The 21,671-nt window shown below is 41.9% G+C and overlaps 2 protein-coding genes across 3 annotated transcripts; one reads left to right on the forward strand and one right to left on the reverse strand.

Moving 5' to 3' along the window:
- Nucleotides 1-13,812: 13,812 nt before the first annotated feature.
- RPS23 (ribosomal protein S23) lies at nucleotides 13,813-18,429 on the reverse strand. The gene is made up of 4 exons (XM_044446640.1): nucleotides 18,333-18,429; nucleotides 15,923-16,082; nucleotides 14,609-14,729; nucleotides 13,813-14,004 (listed from the first exon to the last, which is right to left on the reverse strand). The coding sequence occupies exons 1-4, from the start codon at nucleotides 18,334-18,336 to the stop codon at nucleotides 13,858-13,860; spliced, it is 432 nt and encodes a 143-aa protein (XP_044302575.1). The 5' UTR covers nucleotides 18,337-18,429; the 3' UTR covers nucleotides 13,813-13,857.
- LOC123031545 (40S ribosomal protein S23) lies at nucleotides 15,929-21,671 on the forward strand. 2 transcript variants are annotated; one of them, XM_044446639.1, is made up of 5 exons: nucleotides 15,929-15,999; nucleotides 18,943-18,983; nucleotides 19,726-19,885; nucleotides 20,816-20,936; nucleotides 21,491-21,671. In XM_044446639.1, exons 2-5 carry the CDS (start codon nucleotides 18,980-18,982, stop codon nucleotides 21,635-21,637), a joined length of 432 nt encoding a protein of 143 aa, XP_044302574.1. In that variant the 5' UTR covers nucleotides 15,929-15,999; nucleotides 18,943-18,979; the 3' UTR covers nucleotides 21,638-21,671. The 2 variants fall into 2 exon arrangements, with proteins under 2 accessions (XP_044302574.1, XP_044302573.1); XM_044446638.1 differs by lacking the exons at nucleotides 15,929-15,999; nucleotides 18,943-18,983 and adding an exon at nucleotides 18,990-19,155.

Here is a 21,671-nt window from a genome sequence, read left to right on the forward strand (position 1 = left end):
GTTCATCCACCAGGCCAAAGAGGAATGTGAGAAAAGGCTTCAGTCCAGAAACAACCTCTTTTCTGTGAATGCTGGACAGGGAGGGGTGAAAAACGGGGGGATATGTATTTTAATGTGTGTTGGTGGCAGTGGAAGCTTATGAGTAGGATTAAATATTTTTTGGTTATATCATTTTTGTCACAATCCTGGCAGCAGTAGGTGGGTTGACAGGAACAACATTCTCTAGCCTTTCACAGGTAACAAAAATGCAAAACTACTGGGAAGAAAGGAGGCTTTTAATAACTTAATTATATAATTTCTCTTGGGTCTCTTGTGGAGGTTTTACAAAATGCAGTCCTTTGTTTTCACTTAGATTAGGATCTTCCTTCCATGAGAGGAAGGGCTCTGCTTGCAAAAAGTCCCTCTGACTTGATTTAGGGGAATAACAATTTCTGCAGGATGGAAGGCTATAGTGGGAAGGAGGGGACAGGGAAGTCAACTGATCCCATCTAAACTGGATCTGATGCTAGAGGAGACATCTTCACACGACTATGGACATTCAATGCCACAAGAAGTAGTGCTGCCCAGCAGTTTGAATGGCTTTAAAAGGAGATTGGACAAGCACCTGGGAGAGAAAGCATTCAACCGCTACTAGTTTTGATGACCATGTGCTACCACTGGTATCAGAGCCAATATGCTTATATACACCAGTTGCTGGGGAAATTAGGCAAGAGAGTGCTGCAGCTTTCCTATCTTCCTTTGAGGCTGCCTGTGGGCAGCTGGTTTGTCACTGTTTGAATGCAGGCTGGACTCAATGGATCTCAGTCTGAGCCAGCATAGTTCTTATGTTCTTGAGATAAGGAGCAAGATCAAGTCAGGTTCATTTTTTATTTGCATGGTCATTTTCCCCCACTGGTGAGCATTTAGGCATGCAGTACATCACCTGAAATAAGACAAGGGTAAGTTAGACTAAGAGCTAGAATAAACAGGAAGTCATCTATTCCAGGATGCCACACCAGAAATGTCTGAGAATCCACTTCCTGCTGCTTGGCCCCAGCAACTGCCTTTGAACACGGAGGTTATGATTAACTACAGTAAGTAACAAGTACCCATTGACACAGCCCTGTCTTTTATGAATGTATCCAGTATGCCTTTAACATCATGCAACCCAGAGTCCATCATCAAAGGGAAGGTGCCACTTACTGTGTGGGAAGAACTTTCTTTTGTCTGTCCTAAATTTACTGCTGACCAATTTAATGTATTGACCTTTGACCCCACTTTTGTTACACCACGCTTGCTTTTTTAAGCCCTCACATAACTCCCCTTCAGTTGCTTTTGACTAAACTGAATGAATGGCTTCCAAGTATTTTAGTGTCCCATCCTCTTGATCATATTGTTTGCCCTAATCAGTATCTTTTCCAACTTGACAATAACCACCTGAAGTCCAGGGGAGCAGAGCAGTTCACCATTTTACAAGTATGACAGCACAAACCAGATCTGCCCAATCCAATATAATCAGGAGCAGAATAAGGTAGAGGTGGGTATATTCCATGGTCCAGATGTGCAGCCCAGGAGCAAAGCAGACGGAGGAAACTATTACTTTGGAGGCTTGGTTTACTGAATGCTATTTTAACTTAATCAGGAAGAAGTCAAGCCATTTGTGTGAAAGATGATGCCCAGTTTATTGAATATAAAGTTGGAGCATGATAAGCAAGACTGTATGATGAGATTGTTGAAAAGTGAAGGAAAATTTGCACCTGTCCTACCAGTGGCAGGGCTTCCTAACATGAAGTGCATTGCTCCTGCTGCACTAGGATGCCTGCACTCCCGGTGCTCCTTGTCTCAGGCCGAAAACCAAAGCACAGGCAAACAAGCTGGGGAGTTTTTGCATGCCTCTCCAAATTCTAGAAGGTGTCACAGTAGGAAACAGGACTGGGGACAGAGGAAACCCAGAAATTCCAATTCACTTCAATAGAAGCATTGATGTAGAAACAGTTCAAAGCAGTGCACAACTAAGGCCGCTTCATATTTCACAGGGTTCTCACAACAATTCAACTTAACAAACGGCCATTGCTTTCATGACTGTGCTGGGCACTGTGGGCCGTTCATACTGACTCCTCATCACAATACAGAAGCTCTCCCTCTGGCCCATTCCCAGGTGTCTCCTTCTCGGCTGCCCAGCCTAAGACAACTGGCCAGAAGGAAGCAATGTAGAAGTAGCAGAGTCCAAATCTGGTGCACCAATATCTGCCAATCATCTTTGCACTTACTGAGCCCTTCACAGAGGCTCCAAAGAAGTGCTCCTGAGCACACATCAAGCATATGTCCAGACTGTGTCCCACAGGCAGTAATTCCAGGAGCATTCCATGCAGAACACTAGCAAATGTTACCTGCGAAGCTTTCCACCTCCAGAAGTCATGATTGCTTTCACTTTAAGGCTTTTTACTAACAGAACAGCAGAGAATTGTGCCATGATTCATGTTATCTTGTAACTCAGCTCACAGTAGTGGTTGAAATGAATTTCAATCAATAGCCACAGATGGGTCCTCATCATGGCTAGATCCTGTTTTAAAGACTTAGGTCATAGTATGGCTTGGAAACTTGATTGGCTTAGTTCCAGATTCAACCTCTTTGTTCATGTTTATACACCTGGACTCCAAACCAGGAATTTTGATGGGTGTTAGTAGGAGTGAACAGCAAAATAAATATTTTGTCATTTTCATTGCATTGGCTCACTTTAACTCCTGTTGTTTTGTTATCATATATGTAGAGATGAGCACCACATAAAAATTAATAGCATAGAATCTATCTAAAGGTGTAAAACAGCTTTTATATTAAAGTTGAGAAACTAGATCATTTTTCAAAATTTATTTTGGCTTCAAAGGCCCTACTTTGGCTTCCTTGAGGCAACATTTTTTTCCATCCAGTAAAAAGTGTGAATTTGATGCAGCTGGCAGGAAGTTGTGCAAGCTACACAAATGTGGTCATCTCAGACTCTGTCAGAGCAAAGGAGCTTTGCTTGGAGTGTAGAGCTGGCAGCTTTCACTTAACAAGTAGAGAACAAAAACATTGTGCAGTCTCTCTCGCACACTCGCACACCCACTCCTGTTCTTTAACTTGCGCATAGAAGGCAATTGATGCTTGCTTGAGAGAAACGGTGGTTAGCTTTTGTGTGCAGCAACTGCAGGGACAAATCTTCTTTCTTTACAGCTTGCAAGGTGGATCTTCTTCCCACAAAGGATAGCCAGCCCCCACACTGGCTCCATGTTCTGAGAGCTCTTGGACAGGGCAGCATTAATGAGCAGCTTCTCCCAGGAAGTCTTATCTTCTCATGGCTATTATCATCATTTTTATCACTTGCTTCCTTGTCAGGCAGAAAACCAGTGAGCAAGTAGGCAGTGGCATCTCCCGCTCTGTCTCCTCCTCATCATTAGTCGTAGCTGAAGCAGAATAAGAGGCAGATGAAAAGCAGGTTGTACTTGTGCAGAGCAATTCCAGGGAGACTTCCATCTGTGGATGCCTGTCTGGATGTGGACCTTGAGCAGATGCCTACACTAGATGCCATCCTTTGTCACCCATCTCTAGTTCCAAGAACAGCAATGAGAAAGGGAGCAGCAAGTCCTGTCTAATCTTGTGTTGTGTATGAAGGAGCAAGACTTCACCGTGCAGTGTCTCATTGGCCAACATGTTTGTGTGGCTGGCCAAAATCTGGGGATCTCTGTTCAGCCTTATTCCCTTAAGTTGCTGTGGCGGGTGAGGATGAGGATGATTATTATTACACTGTATTTATTTCCCTCTGTTTTTCTGCTTGCAAGGAAGCCAAGGTGGCTCGCATGGCTCGCTTTTATCCTCACAACACTATGATGTAGGTTGGGCTGAGAATAAAAGACTGGCCCAACGTCAGCCAGTGAGCTCCACAAGCACCTGGGTCTGCTGGGTCTCCCATCCGACACTTGACCCCCCACCCCCACCCCATACGGACTCTAGACAAAGGAACAGAGAAAACCGGAGTTCTTGCTTTCAGCAGATGAGCACTACCATCTTTTTGTCCTCTGCTGTCACATACAGGTATAAAACCACTTCCCATGTGTTCTACCCCAGGTGACAAACCCAAGGAAGCTGCTTCAAACTACAATCAATGCGCACCTACAGCAGACACAAAAGGGCTTGCTTCTGGGTAACCACAAATAGGATTGCACTGTCAAGATGCCACTCCATTTTTGTCATGTGGTAAGGGAAATCCGTGTAATCTGAACAACGAAGCTGAGTTAGATTTGAAATTATATGCAAATTGTCATTAAGCAGTTCTGGCACTTCATATTAGCCCTTTTCCTACAAATTGAAATTCCTTCTCTGTAATTTAGATCAATAGCCAACTCCAGGGTGTCTAGACTTGCAGTAGCAGCATAGACCAGGAGACCGTTTATTTACACAGTCCACAAAATTTATTTCTATAATCTTGCTCTTGCAGTTTAATTCACCACATCTCCTTTTCTAAAGCTTTAATTTGTGCCATGATTAACAAACTGTGTCATATAAACCATTCTTTGTATTTTTTTAAAGTTCAGTAACATTGTTTGACTTCTCTGATTGATACTGTTTATGCAACTAAGCAATGAACTCACTGGCTTAACTACTTCAATTCACTGAAAAAAAATCATTTTATTCACTTTATTTATTGCATTTTCTATATTGAGCAAACTGAAGTCCGGGCAGTTTATAACATTAAAACCTTAAAAATACATAAAAGCCATATATGCACAATATATAGACAAATGACACACAAAGGTACACACATGTATCTAAAATAATTTTAAATGATCAGCAAGAAAAATCTAGGATCTCATTGAAACCTCACCATAGGCTGCCAAATGTCTGAGAAAAGTGGAATGTTTTGACCCAAAATAACAATATTTGTGCCTGGCAGGCCTTGTTAGGGAGATCAGTTGATAACTGGGGACACCACTAGCAAAGGCCCTCTCCTATATTGCTGCTTCCCTGGGCTCCTTTGCAGAGCACACCCCGGGGGGGGGGGGGGGGGGGGGACTCAGAGGATAAAAACAGTGCACAGGTCCAGCAGGGGGACTCCACCAGGTACTGTGGCCTGAGCTTGTAAGGCTTCTAAGTCAAAACCAGCTTCTTCAATTGGGCTCAGAAACATGTAGGCAGCCACTGAAACTGAGCTAGAATTGTTGCTATATCTTCAGACCTTCTTGTCCTTGTTATCTGTCTGGCTGTCACATTTCACACGAGCTGCAGCTTCTGAACCATCTTCAAAGGCAGCCCAGTGTAGAGCAAATTGCAGTGATCTAACTTGGAGATTACCGAGGAAATTCTTCCTAGTCCTATTTTTAATTTGCTCCCTTCATGCATATTAGGAAAAACTCACATGTCAATAAGTGAATGTATCTGATCGGGCCTTTCCCCAATTGTTATGTATTCCCAATTCTTCCCTTCTGTACATGATCTTGAGGAGAAAAAACCTTATGTATCCTTCAAGACCCAGCTGGAGCAGTCTTCTCATTTCAGACAGGGAAGCAGTCTGGCATGACCCACCGTAAATGGAAGACATTTAGTCCTTCATTGCATCAAGCATGATCAATTCAAACCCTACATCAAACAATTCCAGGGGATTTTCCACTGAACAGCATATGAACATTTTCCAGTCAACAGCCTCCTTTGAATATTTCTCAGCATCTGAAGAGTGGCATCTAGTGGCTGCATGCCCTTACATCCGTAAATGCCGTTGTGAGGCGAACGTAGTTGCAAATACAGGCAAGCAAATTCACTCAGCAGAATATGACTTTTCTCATAAGCTGCAATACATGTGATAATAGATCTTTCAATCTGAGGTAGGGTACACAGCAACTGATTCTCCTCATCAGTACTGCTCATCCCGCCAACAGGTTCAAGATTTGCACGAGCAAATAAAAATAATATACAGTGACCATATAGCACTACATACAGTCGTTCAGTTATAGGCAAAACAGATGGAAAAGATAATGCATAGATGTGAGAGCACAGAGGTCGACTTACCCGAAAAAGGAAAGGAAAATGTACAACAAAGGTTAACGAAACTGATCCAGGGGCTACAGTGGCTCCCCTATGAGGAGCAGCAACAACGAATGGGACTGTTCTGCTTAGAAAAAGGGTAAGAAAAGGGAGACATGACAGGGCTGTTTAAAATAATGCATGACGTAAAGAAACTAGAGAGGGATACATTTTTTTCAGTCTCCCAGAACACTCAGACTTGGGGTCTTCCCATGAACCTGATTGGTTTGAGGTTTAGGACAAATAAAAGGAAGGACTTATTCACACAAGGGTAGTTAAACTATGGAATTTGCTGCCGCAAGAAGCGACAATGGCTGTCAGTCTGGATGGCTTTAAAAAGGGATTGGACATCATGTGGAAGAGGCTATCAGAGGCTGGCTATGTGCCTGAGATGGCAGACCCACATACACCAGTTGCTGAGGAGCTTGGGCAGGTGGAGGTCTTGCAGCCCTCCTGCTTGACGGATCCTGTGGGCACCTAGTTTGCCACCATATGTATGGAGTGCTGGACTAGATGGACCTTTGGTCTGACCCAGTATGGCATTTCTGGTGTTCCTATCTTCTAATCCTAACAAGAAGTGAGGGGTTCAAGTGAGGGACAGATTCCAAGGACAGTCCAAGAGTTTTTGGGTAGGGTACAGAGAAACAGGAAGAGAGTTAGCAGCAGCATAAGGTCCACCAATAGTTTTGACATAAGCAGGCATGCAAGAAATAATGTAGGTTAGTTGCATTGGGAACCTGCAAGGTATTCTTCAGGAAAATAGGGGAAATAGCGCGCGCGCACACACACACACACAGAGAGAGAGAGAGAGAGAGAGAGAGAGAGAGAGAGAGAGAGAGAGAGAGAGAGAGAGAGCAAGCAAGCACTTGTTTCCTTGAGCTTGACTGGAAGGATCTTAGATGGTTGCACAGGAAGCAGGTGAAGCATAACTTTGGAAACCAGCCATGGTTTCTAGCAAAGGGGCACAAACTTCTTTCAGCCCAAGGGCTGAATTCACTGAGATCCCATTTCAGCAATGGCAAACAGGGTAGGACCAAGGGCAAATGGATAAGGGCCAAAGGTATGGGAGGCAGGGTCACATTACCAAAACCTCCAGTGTTTTGTAGCTTCAAGCACTTACTGCCAGTGACTGAGCCTTAGGAAAGGCATTTCAAGCTTTCAGAATGTGCTAGAAAACAACACAAAAGCTGGGAAAGCCTCCATAAATCTGTTCAAGGGAAGCATAATAGAAAAAGTAGGTAGGGCCATCTGGGGAAGCTTAGAAGGTGGCTTCAACTTGACCTGCACACTGCAGACTCTGAACTACTGCTTTGGGAAAATGCATTGGGTTTTTTGCTTGGCCAATCCACTGGGCTTAGAGACAACAGCTTATAACTGTCTTTCTGCCTATTCCCATGACCAAAGAGAAGGTCCACTGCAGTTTCAAGAAGGCCAACTCACAAGTGCCCACATGCCAAGTGGAAACAGTCACTTTGAGCAGACAGCTGAGCTGCCAAATGTGGTTAGGAAGCACCACTGGAAGGAAACTTTGCCTAAATGCAGCAAATGGTGCTCCACAGGGGTGATGCTTCACCTGCACAGTCATGGCAGCAATATAATCCAAGCAAGAACTAACCTCTGAGTCTGGAATGTGGGTTTGGCTTCGGAGTTGTACTCCATTCCAAATATAACCTTTTCTTGCCAGCTTTCCCTTTTCTGAAAGGGAAAAAAACGATGCGGGTGAATGGAACACTGTCCCCAAGAAAGCTCATCTGGAACTGACACTGTCATCTTTTTGGGTGCCTGGAAAAGATGTATGTATTTTCCTTGACCAAACATGAGTGGTCAAGGAAAATACATACATCTTGTGTTTGTTTCATTCTATGAGGGGAGTGGGGGGATGTTTTATGTATTGTACAGGAACGTTCTCCATAGTGTTCTTAGACACTATGTTTATTTGCAATTTTTAAAAATGTTTCGATTTATATCCTGCCTTTTTCCTACAAAGGCATTATGGTGCTTATTATAGTTTACACTGATTTTGATTGCACTTGTCTTGTCTGCTATATTAATGGAGTTCTGTATTGTATGCATAAGTCACTTCAATGCTTTTTGCAACAGGAGACAGTGCACTAATTAATAAATCAAACTAATAATCTAAAACAACAAAATGGGCAGCACCAATGCAACCTGCTGCCCACAGGTTATGAAAATGCAAGCAATTAATTAAAAACTCAAAATTCTCTCAGTAGTTTCCTCTTTTGAAAACAGATTATTAGAGAGCTAGTGATCTGTCCACACTGAGACCATTCTCTTTAAGAAATACCTTTACTGAGTTGCAATTTCAAGTTATACCAACTGCAGTTTTGGATGGGCTCTATAATAAGGTGCCTTTTGAATGCAGAATATTTATTCATGCTTTATATCAAGTTGAACACATCATTCATTACAAGCTAATCAGTCCTCTATTTACTGAACCAAGAGAAAGATTTTTGAAAGCCTTGTTATCATATGGATACAAGAACGCCTTGGAAGAAACAGTTCATTTGCTTTTAAGTGATAGTAATACATAAATGTTGCTTTATTTGTCTTGGCAATAAAAAGATCAGGAAGAGAGAATTAGGCAAAATTTCTATAGTGCATTGGAGATTCAGAGTTAAATTAAATATGAATTTCTGTTCACAATATATTTTAATGAATTTATATTTACATTGTTGAAATTCTTCATTTTGTTGTTTATGCACATTCATTTGATGTATTTGTCATGGCCTTTGACTAGTACAATAAACTTTTTGAACACTTCATCTAATAATAATCTAAAAAAACAAAATAACACGAATACAACCTGCTGCCCACAGATTATGAAAAGCCCGTCAACAGCAAGTGGCTCTTCAAGACTTTCAGAAGAACTGCAAAAAAGGGGCCTGATGACTTCCAGACAAAAACCTGTTCCTGGAGTGCAGTGCCACCACAGAAAAGACCCCCTTCCGTGCTGTGCTTCACAGGGAGCAGACGAGAAGGGCTCCTGCTGATAATCTCAGAATGGGGGCAAACTTGTATAGGAAAAGACAACTTGGGCCCAAACCCTTTTAAAGATTTAAAAGTTAAAAAGGGCACTTTAAAGTGGGCTCAGAAATGCATTGGCAGCAATGTAGTTAGTGTAGGATTGCTGTCGCATGTTTACACCACCCAGCCCTTCATGAAACAAACCTTAACCTCAACAAATGCTAATACAAATATTAATTGCACCTAAGATACCTGTCTTTTCACTTCAGAAGAACTGAGCTGCTTTTCATTGCAAAATCACATATGTTCTGATTATAAATCCCTTTAGACATGCATAAATCCATTCAACAATTCCATATGCTAACATACATAATGTATTAGTCTCCTGGTACATTAAAAATGTAATTTTAAAAGGTGAGAGAATTAAAGATTGGATAGATACAAACACTCCACAAACTACTTTTTAATATCTCCACGACAGTCAATGCTGGAATACTAACAGTAAAATCCTATACATGTCTACTCAGAAGTAGGTCCTACTGAATCCAGTGGCCTATTGCCCACATAAGTAGAGCAAGCGTGTGGCCCTCCACACCAAAAACCTTACATCAAATTCTGATGGACTCAATACAGGAATGTCACTATTGCACATCAAAATAGTAATTTATAATAGCTCTACATTGCTGCAACAGAAAGTACCTCTTTATGAATTTCCTCCTATTTCTCTGCTATCATTCTCACTTGGGGCAATGTGTGCCCATTTCTAAAACTGCTGTTCAAATTATTAGATGTGAAGGCAGAATATCCTGAATTCCACAGACTTAATACAGCATTTGCCTTCCGCCAATTTGTAATTCTTTCATTCTACCAACAGACACCAACATTTGCAAAATCCTGCTTTTGCTTCCAATTTTGTAATGCAAACTCAATAAACGCATGAAAAATTAACTCTGTCACATACATTTTCTCTGGATTTAGTATCACTGCTGCAGCTTAGGAAGTGTCTGCCAGACTGTCTGCAGGTTGGAACCCCCGCCTGGCATGGAATGAAATGGAAAGAGTCACTTTCAACACAGAGGCCAAGCGGGGGGATTTTCCTGCGCAGCTGCCAGAGCTGAACCGCAAATCAAACCATTGCTAGAACTGATCATCTGTTACCGCTGGCGAAGTGTCTGAGGTGAGATAGTCTTTATTTTCTCAAATCTGTGCCAAGCTTTGGAACTAGTACAAGTATCTCTCGCTTGGGGTCTGTGTGTGGAGCATGCCAATGCCTTTCCTCAGCCCCTGCAGTATCATAATCAAGCAGCCACTCGTGGTGGAAACATCTCCCCTTGTGTGCTACAAGTCAGGCTATCCTACGGAACAGGGTTCTCATTAGTACACTGCCTGTTTCCAGCCATAGCTATGACATTCCTTCTGGGTTAAAGGCTGGAGATGACAGAGATAATGATGGAGGTCCTCTCACAGCACTTTAAAGAGGCTTCATTTATTACGTGGCATGAAAGTATTTTAATACGTACCTTTCTGCTGATCCCCCTCCCACTGTGCAGGCCCCAGCACCATGGGCCATGCCATTCCAGAGGGCTTTTTTTTGAAAGGGACATCCAGCAGGGCATCCATCAGCAGGATTCTACTCACATGTAGCCTGATTAAGCAGAGTTCAATAAGTATTGGCCCCTGCCAAAATGTTTCTTTTATTATATACCACTGTAAAAAATACTCAGCCCTTTCGGTGCAAATTTTCTCAGGTACATCAAGTGGTAAAAATGACTATTAAACCAATTTCAATTCCAAGTTGCAGCACAACAAAAATGTTTGTGGGGGCGGAGGGACAACTTCTGCAAGGCACTGGAACTAGTGCCTTGGATTTATTCTCAATTATTTCTGAAGTCTGAATCACAGTCCATGTTGTGTATTTTTATTCAGTGGGATGTGGTTCCCAGGGAAGCATGCACAAGATCCACACTTGGGCTTCAAAGTTATTTTCATCATTTGGTGCAGTGGATTCTAATTATAGCAAACTTAAAACTTCAATAAAGACAAAGGGGTACAAGCAAGTGGGGGGAGCTATTTGCCATACAGTGTGATTTGAAAGAATCTGGCTCACACCCAGCAGTTTACCATATGTGGACAAGTTGGTAGCCAGCAGCTTAATTTGTAGTAATACTTGGATAAATGTTCCAGACAGTTCAGGTGCCTCATTTACCCCATAGCAGAGGAGAACGATTGGTGGCTTTTAAAAACACCAAGAAGGAAACAGTAAAAATGTCCGAGACATTTTTAATGGTGGAAAATAAACATAGATATCTGTGAGGTATCCTTAAATATCTATAGTGGAATAGCTAAGTTTGCAGACACCACCAAGCTGTTCAGCTGGGTGAAATTTCAAACTGAGAGTTCCAAGAGAATCTTTAAGTGTCAAAGTAAGCATTCATAGAATTGCACGTAATTTAACTGTGAACCCACTCTGGAAGTATATTGGCTGTATTAAAGGGCTGCACAGTGCTGACTAGTGCTTGACAGTCACAAAACCTTCCCTTCTCTGCAGTAATCCAAGTGTAAGAGGAATGGGATTTGGATTTTTTTTAAAATAAAAGAACTGAACAAATATTTGCTCAGATAGACATAGCATGCCCTTTAAGCACATCTCAAACACAGGAAAGGAATATAAGAAATGGCAAATCATCATTCTTTTCAGAGAGTGGCTGAAGTTACACTTAGCCAGTCATGCTGAAAACTGCACAACCAGTTGTGTATGAACCCAGCACCCATGGTGAAGAATGGCAGGTTTGGTTTTCAGGAAACCACATGGAGAAACAATGGTTTGCTTTAAGATTTCTGCATTTCACTGTGGCTCATTGTGTGTGACCCCATTTACGATGTTTCCATGTGGTTTCTCCATGAATTTTGGTGCCAAGAGTGGCCACAGCTGCAACAGATGCTCCAGCCTCCCTGTTCCACCATCCCATTCTGCCTAGAAACTGCTGAAATAGCTGCAGCCATGCTGACGGGGTGCTTCACATTCCTTGTTTATTTCCATGCATTGCCTCGATGTTCAGCAGCAACTTTGGAATGGCAGCAGCAGTGGGGCATCACACTGCGTCGTCTCCAGCAGCAGAGAGCATGGAGGCAGCCAGGCCTTGCACTCCTGCTGGGGCACTGGACTATGCTGGAGCAGCCCTTCCAAATGGCTGCTTGTTCTGCTCAGGGAACCAGCACTCTCCTCTTGTGAAGGGTTTCACACACAAGGGCTGCACAGGCATGTGCCCACCCTCCTATCATATCCTTGGCATCCCTGAACAAGGGCTGATGTCCCCCACACCCCTGGCACAGCGATAACCACATGGGTAGCCTTGGTGGTATTTCCAGCAGGACACACTCCTGCCCAAACAGGTAACTTCCGTTTGCCTGGGTGGAGGGGGAAGCATCCCCTGGCCGTCTGCATGAACCCCATGGATAGAACATGGACACATGTGCAGTGAGGGAGGGGGAGAGCAGTGTGTGTGTGTGTACACTTGTATGTTGGCTCAAAACAGGGCAGCAGTGAGGAGCATCCCTGAATTGCTCCTCTAGAGTAACAGTTCTACTCCAGTGAGTAGGCAGTTTCTTCACCAAGCAACAGAAAAGCAGGAAAAGGCAGCTGGCTGAGACCATTCTCAGGAGTATGTGGGATGAGGGAGAAGCAGGTGGCATAGGTAGAAGCAGTGTACTGTGGGATGGATTCTGAGTCACAGAGACTGAGCTACATGCTCCCATTCGGAGAGAAGATGGAAACCATGCATGAATGAAAACTTCACGAATGTCAGCCTAGATCACAAGGTGAGATACCATGCCATAGCATTGCTTAGCATTATGTGTGAATCCAGTCACTGTGTATATTGGTTGGGGATAAAGGCAAAGTAGAGCTCACTCCAAAGAGAGAAAACCAGTATCCACACCGCATGCAAGTACCTTTGTTGGCAGCTTTATGCATCTCTCTAGTGGAACAGCTTTTCACACAGTAACATCATCACTGTATTACTTCAGACCACAGGATTACATAAATGAACATTCACTCCTTGAGAAAAACACCCATAAATAAAACAATGATATTGAAAAAGGTATGATTTTAGGAAGCCCATGTACCTAACCATGGTACCCACTTCTCTGCAGGTATAGAACTCGCTACTTGGAGCCCGATGTGCTGTAGCCTAGGAAAGTTCAAGCTGCTTGTCTAAAGCTGAGAAGCAGGTGAATTTTTCCAACTGTCCTTTTGAAATGATCTGTTATTCACAGAGGGGAAAAAAGAAAAACTTGGAATAATTTTTGGTACACTAAAGCATTCTCTTTTTGTCGTCCCTGCAATTTCTGAGATAAAAGTGAGGCCACCTTAAGGATCTTCACATGGTGGTGCATCCCGAGGAGTGTTGGGGTGGTCATGGTATTTGTGTGCGTTCAAAGATGGGCAGCCTTAGAAACTCAGTGCTACATTAGATAGGTTTATGGGGTGGTCTTCATCTTTTTTTCCATGTTTATGTTCATGCTTAAACAACTGATGGAAAAACTGGGGTAAAAAAACTAAACAATTCCAAAATTCAAAAAGTAGGATTAAAGTATTCAGCTTAGGAAATAAACTAGATTTCAAGCCCATGTTTCATCAATTGTAAGACTACTTACTAAGAGTTACAGATCAAAACATACTAACCTTATTCTAAGCATTATTTTCTTCTTACAGAAGCGGCACTGCAGGTGTTGAGGTCATCATTATAAACAAAAATGTCCAAACCACAAAAGTCCACACAATAAAAAAAGAAGACATTTCTTAGCAGAAAACTTTATTATCTGTATAACAGAAGAGAACTTTTATGATCTGGGTCTCTCCTTTTTGCCTTTGTACAAGGCTAGCAGAGAAACATTTGCCACTTTGACAACCTTGAAACGAACTCCAGGAATGTCACCAACAGCATGACCCTTTCGACCAAAGCCAGCAACCAGAACCTCATCATTCTCCTAAATTAAACAAAAGCAGGTATGATTATTTTTTCACTCGGCAAAATGTTTTCAATTTTCAAGCACTGCATCAAACTGAATTCTGCCAGAAATAAAGTGTCAGACCAACATGATCTTCAAATTATTATACTTGCAGCAGCATAGCTGGAAGAATGGGAAGAGACACAACCAATTTCTTGAGATGCTTTTCCTACCCTCCTTGAGAAAGATTTTACTTCTAGAAAACTAAATTCATGGGTCCAGTATTATTTCCGATCAGTCTGATCAATGCCTGAACTACTGGTAGCTTCACTTTGCAGGTTCAGTATTTCCCCTTCCTCATCAGCCAACTTTCAATGTTCCTTCTTCTCTTTCCCTTTATTATCTCAGGTACATGTGTATAGGTTTGCCTCAAATCTTGCACTTTTTAGGTATAGAACTTGCATTTTTGGAGAAATGGCTCTCTGGAAATCTCCCTACCAGCTCACAGAAAGCTTTCTTTCATCCACCATCAGAAAGCTGAAATGCATTATAACACTAAATAATATTTTAGCAGTATAATGCCATCCCTGTTTATGTACTACATACATCACTCATTTAATTCTTAAAATCAATAGTTACTCACCTCAATAAAGTTCAAACAACCATCATTAGGAACAAAAGCTGTTATTTTTTTGCCATTCTTAATTAGCTGGACTCGGACACACTTCCTGATGGCAGAATTTGGCTGCTTAGCCTCTACGCCACTAAAAAGAAAAACATGCTTAATAGGGGTTTTTAGCGCAACAGTATGGCTAAAACAAACACCCACCTCCATGACTAAGGATCAGAGGCAATTTGCAAAAGGCCACCACCCTACATCAAGTCATTTAAGATACTGGACTGGCTTCTTTTCCACTGGTGGGAACATTCCCTGAGCAAAGTTGTGCTCCTGAGCTAAGGGAGAGGTGTCACAGGGGACAGCAGGTAAAATGCGGAAGAATTGAGATGCAACTCCATTATCCCCAGGTTATGTATGAGAAGCTTCTACAGTTCACTGAGTTTAGATGAGAACAAGATGTCCCAAAAGGTGGAGGATACAGCACATGCCGAATTCAACCCCCTCTTCTCTAGACAAGGCTGGGAAAACTCCTGCCTGAACCCTGGAGGACTACTGCTAATCACTATTGACAATACTGGGCTAGACAGACAAATGGCGTTACTCAGTATATGGCAGCTTCCTAATTTCTAAGTTTTTAAATAACTAAATTATATGAAAAACAGTTACCAATACTGCCAACAAAAAAAACCCCTAGGTAATTGAGCCCGAGGGACAAACAGCTGTGAAAAATCTTCTAGCATATGAAACAGGTTTGCATGTAATGTCCAACCATAGGTTAATTATCACTTGCTGCTTCCACTTTGTAACTAATTTAGAAAATAACAATATTTTCGCTGCCCTATATATGAACTCAGGGTTCTTCAGGCAGAAACAACAGTGTTTTAACCCAACCACTAACCATGGATTAAAACTGTGAGTTGTTCCCCCTTAATCACCCAGAGTTCAAGGATGCACTTCTGGCCAAAAACCACAGAAAGAATTGCACAGCAGGGGACTACGTTTAATTGCTCCCATGTGGCCCAATAACTCAGATTGTCATTACAGGCAAATGAGTGACAGATCTTCAACAGAGAATCCAAAATAGCAACATTTCAAGCTACCTAGTTTTCTGGAATAGATGTTTTGCTCACTTTTTAGCATTAATAAATACTGTTAAATTAGAAAAGACAAAATTGTACTAGACTCCTCAATGTTGAAAATTCCTAAAAAGCATTAATTAGTAAAATTTCCAATATGGCACAAGCTGAAAATTCTTCTCTGTCACACAGTGGTATAACTCTCTTTACAGGAAATGGGCCAGTCAAAATCAAGCTCTTGGGAATTCCTGATCAAACTCACACTTTTTCCAGGACAATTCCTTTGGCATGGGAAGCTCCCCCAAAAGGGTTGGCCTTCAAGGCAGTCCCCAGATGGGCCTTCTTGTACTGTTTATCATGCCACTTCTGATCACGTCGGTGACTGCGCAGCTTCCTGGCTGTGCGAAGCCCACGGCACTTACCTATAAAGGGATACATTCAATATTGTAACAGAAAGAACCGCTAAGAAAAAATAATTATCAACTTAACCAAAGCACGGCTAACCCATATGCATCATAAACATATTCACAATACCAATCTTTGGTCTGAATCGCACTGTAAATTCATATAGTACCTCCTAAGGCAAGAATTTCTGCTGCTTTTTGACAAAGTCATAACGCTGATAGCAGCCAGTAAAACCTAAAAGCATCAATTTCTGTGAAAGTCTTACCAACCATAAATGTTCTACTATGCCCTACTAAAGAAGGATGCACACTTCTTTCTCCTACTACTGCTTGTCCCTCACAATCTATATATGTGTACGGCCTTCCAAACTGGCTTGTTTATTCCCCAATATATCCTCAATTTAAGAAATTCCAGGAAGAAAGGCCAAAGAAGTATGAAATCAAGATTCGACAAGTGACCCATGAAAAGTAGATAAATATCTTAATATACTCTGACCACAATATCATTCCAGCAACCAAATCTGGAATCTTGAGTTCCTAATTCAAAGGTTCAGATACTTCCTTAGTCTTCCTACAAAATGTATTGGCAGTAACCTAAAACTAAGCTTCAATTGTTAATCTATATTAACATGCACCAGGCAGTAACAAATGGAATGCTTATCAGACCAATTAAACAGTTCTGATACACTAGTTTTCATACATAACATATATACATGTACAAAACATTACTGTAAACTGCATTTCTCAGATTGCCAAAAAAACCTGTTCAATATTTTTCCAAATAACACTGAAGAAAATTTAAAATTATGTACAACAAAATTATAATAAAGCAAAAAGTAAAACAAATGAAACAAATGAAAAATGAAGAAAAAGGAAAGAAAAAAGGGAAAATGGAGAAATATTCTGGGATGAGACATATCACTATACACTAAACATTAATATCTTGTACAGGCTTCTTTTTGTTTGGAAGTCATTATTTGCATAATTTCTATTCTCAAATATCTGTGATAACATCATATATTGTTTTAATTCAATTCAATTCTAAATTTATGTTTAATTTTCCTAGTAAAATTTTATGGTGACACATTTTTGTACTTTATATTGTATTTTGTTATATTTTATGAATATTTTATGAAACTGCCCAGAAAGCTTTGCTTTTTGGGTGGCATAGAATTTAATTTTAAATTGTGTATGTAATTTCAATTAGTTCCAATAATCTTTGCATTTACAGCTGTATGAATGCTGTGGGGACAACACTGTCCTCTCTGTGGCACCAAGTTAACACTTTTCTGTATTCCCTGGCCTTCAACAGCAGTTATTTCAACTATTTTATCAGACCGCAATACTCTGAAAACTAGACATTTATAATTACTTTTTACATTTTGCATGTTATTTTGTACATGCATCTTTTGTAATTGTTGTGAATGACCCAGGACTGTGGCAAGGAAATGAATCTCTCTTACACCTTAAAAACAAAGCGAGTCAGACGGGGCCTCCTGGGCCATCTAGTCTGATTCCTGGCTCCAGCCGGCTCGGCTCATGACATGCCTACCATGTGCATGTAGAGCCTAGCCTTGCACACCCTCATCAATGGGGCTTCAGCCATCTCCCATGAAAGCCCATTCCATGCTCTAGGGGTCTTAACTGTCAGGAAATACTTCCTCGCATCCGAATTGAACCTTGGATCCCTGAGCTTGGCTCCATTGAAAGGCGTCCAAGCATTTTGCTGCAAAGGCCAACCACATGCTTTTTAAAAGCTCACAACCCGGGCCAAACATTACTCGTTTTCCTTCACTCTTGTTTCTTAACCACTGGGGTTCAGTACCAGCCTCCATGTCCACAGACTGGCAGCCATAGTCAATCAATATTTTAAAAGCTGCCTACACTCCAGCCCCATGTCCCACCTTGTGGCTGAGTTCAGGATTAATAACGCCCACGCCATGGGTGGGCAGCGTGTGGACCCCCAGATGTTCTGGTTTCAACTCCCTACACTCCTTCCCATCGACCATGCTGGCTACGCTGCCGGAGTCGTACGCCACAACTTGCCCATTCGGCACGGCGCAGGCAGTGCGAAAGCAGGCCTGTCTCCGGGTGGCTCCTCCGCAAGGGCCGCGTGGCCAGCTTCTCAGAGGACCAGCGATGGCCTCTCTGAGAGAGCGGGAGGCGCAGGGGCCCGTCTTTTCCACCTCCCAGGCCCCGGCTGCCCGTCCTTCTCCACCCTCCCGCTCGCCCCCTCCAACCCCAAGGGGCCTCGCCACAGCCGCTCACCCATCGTGCAGCCGGCGGATCCCGAGAAGGAAAGAGAGAGACCCACAAGCCACCGCGGCACTGAGTCCGCCTTGCAAGGACCTCTTTCAGGCAGACCAGGCTGTCTCTCCTATTGCCTGCTCGAAAAAGAATCGCGCTGGGCAAACGATGGGACTAGGAAAGGAAGCCTCTTATGTCCCATCCATCCACAGGCACCAGAAATTCCTAAGCAATGGACTGCAATTTTACCATACAGCTAGACTTTGAAACCCAGCCAGTCCTTATCACAGTTCCGGTATCAATATACCACAGCTTGTGCGTCGCAACTTGTGCCGTGTCTTTCCACAAGAAAATAGCATGACTAGAGCGTACTTAGGCCAATATGGCGACTTTCGATTTAAAACCGGAAACTACTTTTTCCTCCTTTCTTTGTAGAATTTCCCTGACATGTCCAGAAGGCTATCACAATGTTATACCTTGGGGTGGGATGGATAATTTTGCTTAACCCACGGATTTTTTTCCCACCTCGATGAAATATTACAGGAAATCTGGCGCGCCAGGCGCGAAACTTAGACGACCTACGTAGGGTCTTCTTTGAAGTTTCATCCTGCGCTAGGGGTTGTGGGTCTTTCTTTTTGGTAGTTTTTGGCCCGGTTAGCTGCGGTGCGATGGGTGAGCGGAGCCCGCGATTTTTTTTCGGGGATGGGGGGCGGACGCAGATCGGAGATACACAGCAGATCTTTTCTTATTTACGGGTTGGTGGCTTGGGAGGTTCTCCATATCCAGCTGATCGGGCTCAGCTGGGAGGTGGTGCTGGGTTGCTTCCACGTGTCTCCTGGCCGACGTGAGTTTCACTATCCCCATAGTCCACGGAAACTCCGGAATAAATGCGTTTATTTGTGATATGCTAGGGGACACTGTTCTTTGATGCAACTGGTAGTTCTCTGAAAGTCACGCTAATTTTCTCTGTGGTCTGTCTTTTTCTCTTTTATTTCAAACGTTGCTATTGTTACCACCCCCTTTTTTCTATACACACTTAAGACGATGAAGAATGCATACTATATATCTAAAAGTGACTCTTAATGACAACAAATAGAATGATCTCCCTCTTCCCTTTTTGTTTATTTTAGGAGCTTTTAAATAATAAAAACAAAAAAATCTGCTTTTTGCTCACAGTTTTTATATTGGATTTTACCTGACATAATAGAATGTAATCTTTTGTCTGAACTGCAAATAAATGTAATGTAATATTTTGTAGAACTCAAGTATAGTAAGAGCTCACCCACAATATTAGCCAACAGTGAGTTTTGAAAAGCATTTGGACCAACGCTAGTGCCAGCTGAAGTAGGATACATTAAATAAAAAGTAGGATAAATTGATTTCTAAAATGTTCCTTCTTTGTTGTGTTTTCAAGGCAAGTGCCGTGGGCTTCGCACAGCCAGGAAGCTGCGCAGTCACCGACGTGATCAGAAGTGGCATGATAAACAGTACAAGAAGGCCCATCTGGGGACTGCCTTGAAGGCCAACCCTTTTGGGGGAGCTTCTCATGCCAAAGGAATTGTCCTGGAAAAAGTGTGAGTTTGATCAGGAATTCCCAGGAGCTTGATTTTGATTGGCATATTTCTTGTAAAATCTAATACTTTGTAAAATGTTACATTCTGCAAATAATTTTTTGCTCCTTTATAGTAGAACTGATAACATAATTAGTTTAGTACAACTGTCCTGTGGGACAGAGGAGCATTGTTAACATGTGCCCTGTTTTAGACATCTCAGTTTTGGCAATTTATTGCTTGCTCTTAGTAACTTTCAGCATTGTGTAGTCATATTGCTAGGAAATATATCTCAGTAATAACAGTTGGAATAGTCCATTTATATTTTCATTTCACATGTAACCTATGTAGATTTTTTAAACTTTGTTTTTTAAAGAAAAGGTAAACAGTGATGCTGAGCTAGCTTGAAGCTGTTCCTAATGATAAAAAAAGAAACTATTTTTGTATAATGTTCCCATAAGAATCAGCATACTTTCTACCAAGCCAAATCTTAACCTGTTTCATTTTTCATTTTGCATTTCAGTACATTAGACTTAATTATTGTTTTGTCTTCTGACTAAGTAGAAGTAAGGCCCAAAGAGTTCAGTGGGGTATTCTACCAGGTGAGTGGTATAAGATTGCAGTCTAATGTATATTCAAGGTCAAAGTTTATGTGAAAATAAGGATTCAGTTCTGCATAGACTTGGAAATTTTTTTTACTGAATTCAATTCGACTAGGAATGTCTGTAAACTTGACAAACTTATGAATGGTGTGAAAGTTTAATAGCATTTTTATTAGAGAGGAAAAATGTGTGATTGGTTTAATGTTGGCATTTCTTACTGTCACTTGTCACTTTGCCTCACGTCAGTAAAGAGATTGATGGTAAAATCAATAGCAATTACTTGAAGTGTAATTGTGGAAATGTAGTTTAGATACATTTCTTATTAACAGTATCCATTTTGCACATGTTACAGTGGCGTAGAAGCTAAGCAGCCAAATTCTGCCATCAGGAAGTGTGTCCGAGTCCAGCTTATCAAGAATGGCAAGAAAATAACAGCCTTTGTTCCCAATGATGGTTGTTTGAACTTCATTGAGGTAAATCATTTGGGAAGTAATGAAATGCTCTTGACAGATACAATGTGGGGATCTGTTTGGAATCCCTTCAGGGATGGGAATCTGCTCATTTTCTTGGGTTTGGCTCCCCAGGCTCTGCTCCACTTTGTGGTGGCTGAGTTCAAGTTCTTGGTGAGCATGCCCAGCATTTGTTCAGCACTCACAGAGATTGAGCACCGTGTGTGCCAGGTGCAGCAGGGGGTTTGCCAGGAAAGCAGCCCCCCTCTCCCCCCATGACTGCCATGCTAGCACTGCCCCTCTGACATGGAAGAAGGTTGCCAGGTGTTCTGCTGGGGCTCTGAGCTTTTGTGGACCTCCTTTTGGCTTGACTTGCCTTGAAAGTCTGGGCTGAGCCTGAGGAAACCTACAAATACTAGGACAGAATCTAACAGGACTTGAACCAGTTGTAATATAACATGGACCCTAACTAAAATGGAGAATGGTTTGATTGAACCAAACTGCTTTATTAATGTTTTTGGTAGCTTTAAAAACCTATGTAAGTGTATATATTATAAATGTTTATTTTTTTCTTGTAGGAAAATGATGAAGTCTTGGTTGCTGGTTTTGGTCGGAAGGGTCATGCTGTTGGTGACATTCCAGGAGTTCGCTTCAAAGTTGTTAAAGTAGCCAATGTTTCTCTGTTAGCATTGTACAAAGGCAAGAAGGAAAGACCCAGATCATAATTATGTGATCAGTTTAATAAACATTTTCATTTAA

The sequence above is a fragment of the Varanus komodoensis genome, unplaced genomic scaffold, assembly GCF_004798865.1.
Source record: "Varanus komodoensis strain SLA01 unplaced genomic scaffold, ASM479886v1 scaffold5, whole genome shotgun sequence".
In the NCBI taxonomy this organism is placed as follows: Eukaryota; Metazoa; Chordata; class Lepidosauria; order Squamata; family Varanidae; genus Varanus; species Varanus komodoensis.

What these genes read in the sequence shown, in the direction of transcription:
- RPS23 (XM_044446640.1), bottom strand. An exon ending in GGAATTGTCCTGGAAAAAGT is followed by an intron (nt 14,730 to 15,922) that starts GTGAGTTTGATC and finishes TTTTCTTTTTAG; the next exon opens with TGGCGTAGAGGCTAAGCAGC. An exon ending in GTTGTTTGAACTTTATTGAG is followed by an intron (nt 14,005 to 14,608) that starts GTGAGTAACTAT and finishes TGTTTAATTTAG; the next exon opens with GAGAATGATGAGGTTCTGGT.
- LOC123031545 (XM_044446638.1), top strand. Translation starts at nt 19,014, where the DNA reads ATGGGGGGCGGACGCAGATCGGAGATACACAGCAGATCTTTTCTTATT. An exon ending in CCACGTGTCTCCTGGCCGAC is followed by an intron (nt 19,156 to 19,725) that starts GTGAGTTTCACT and finishes TGTGTTTTCAAG; the next exon opens with GCAAGTGCCGTGGGCTTCGC. An exon ending in GGAATTGTCCTGGAAAAAGT is followed by an intron (nt 19,886 to 20,815) that starts GTGAGTTTGATC and finishes CACATGTTACAG; the next exon opens with TGGCGTAGAAGCTAAGCAGC.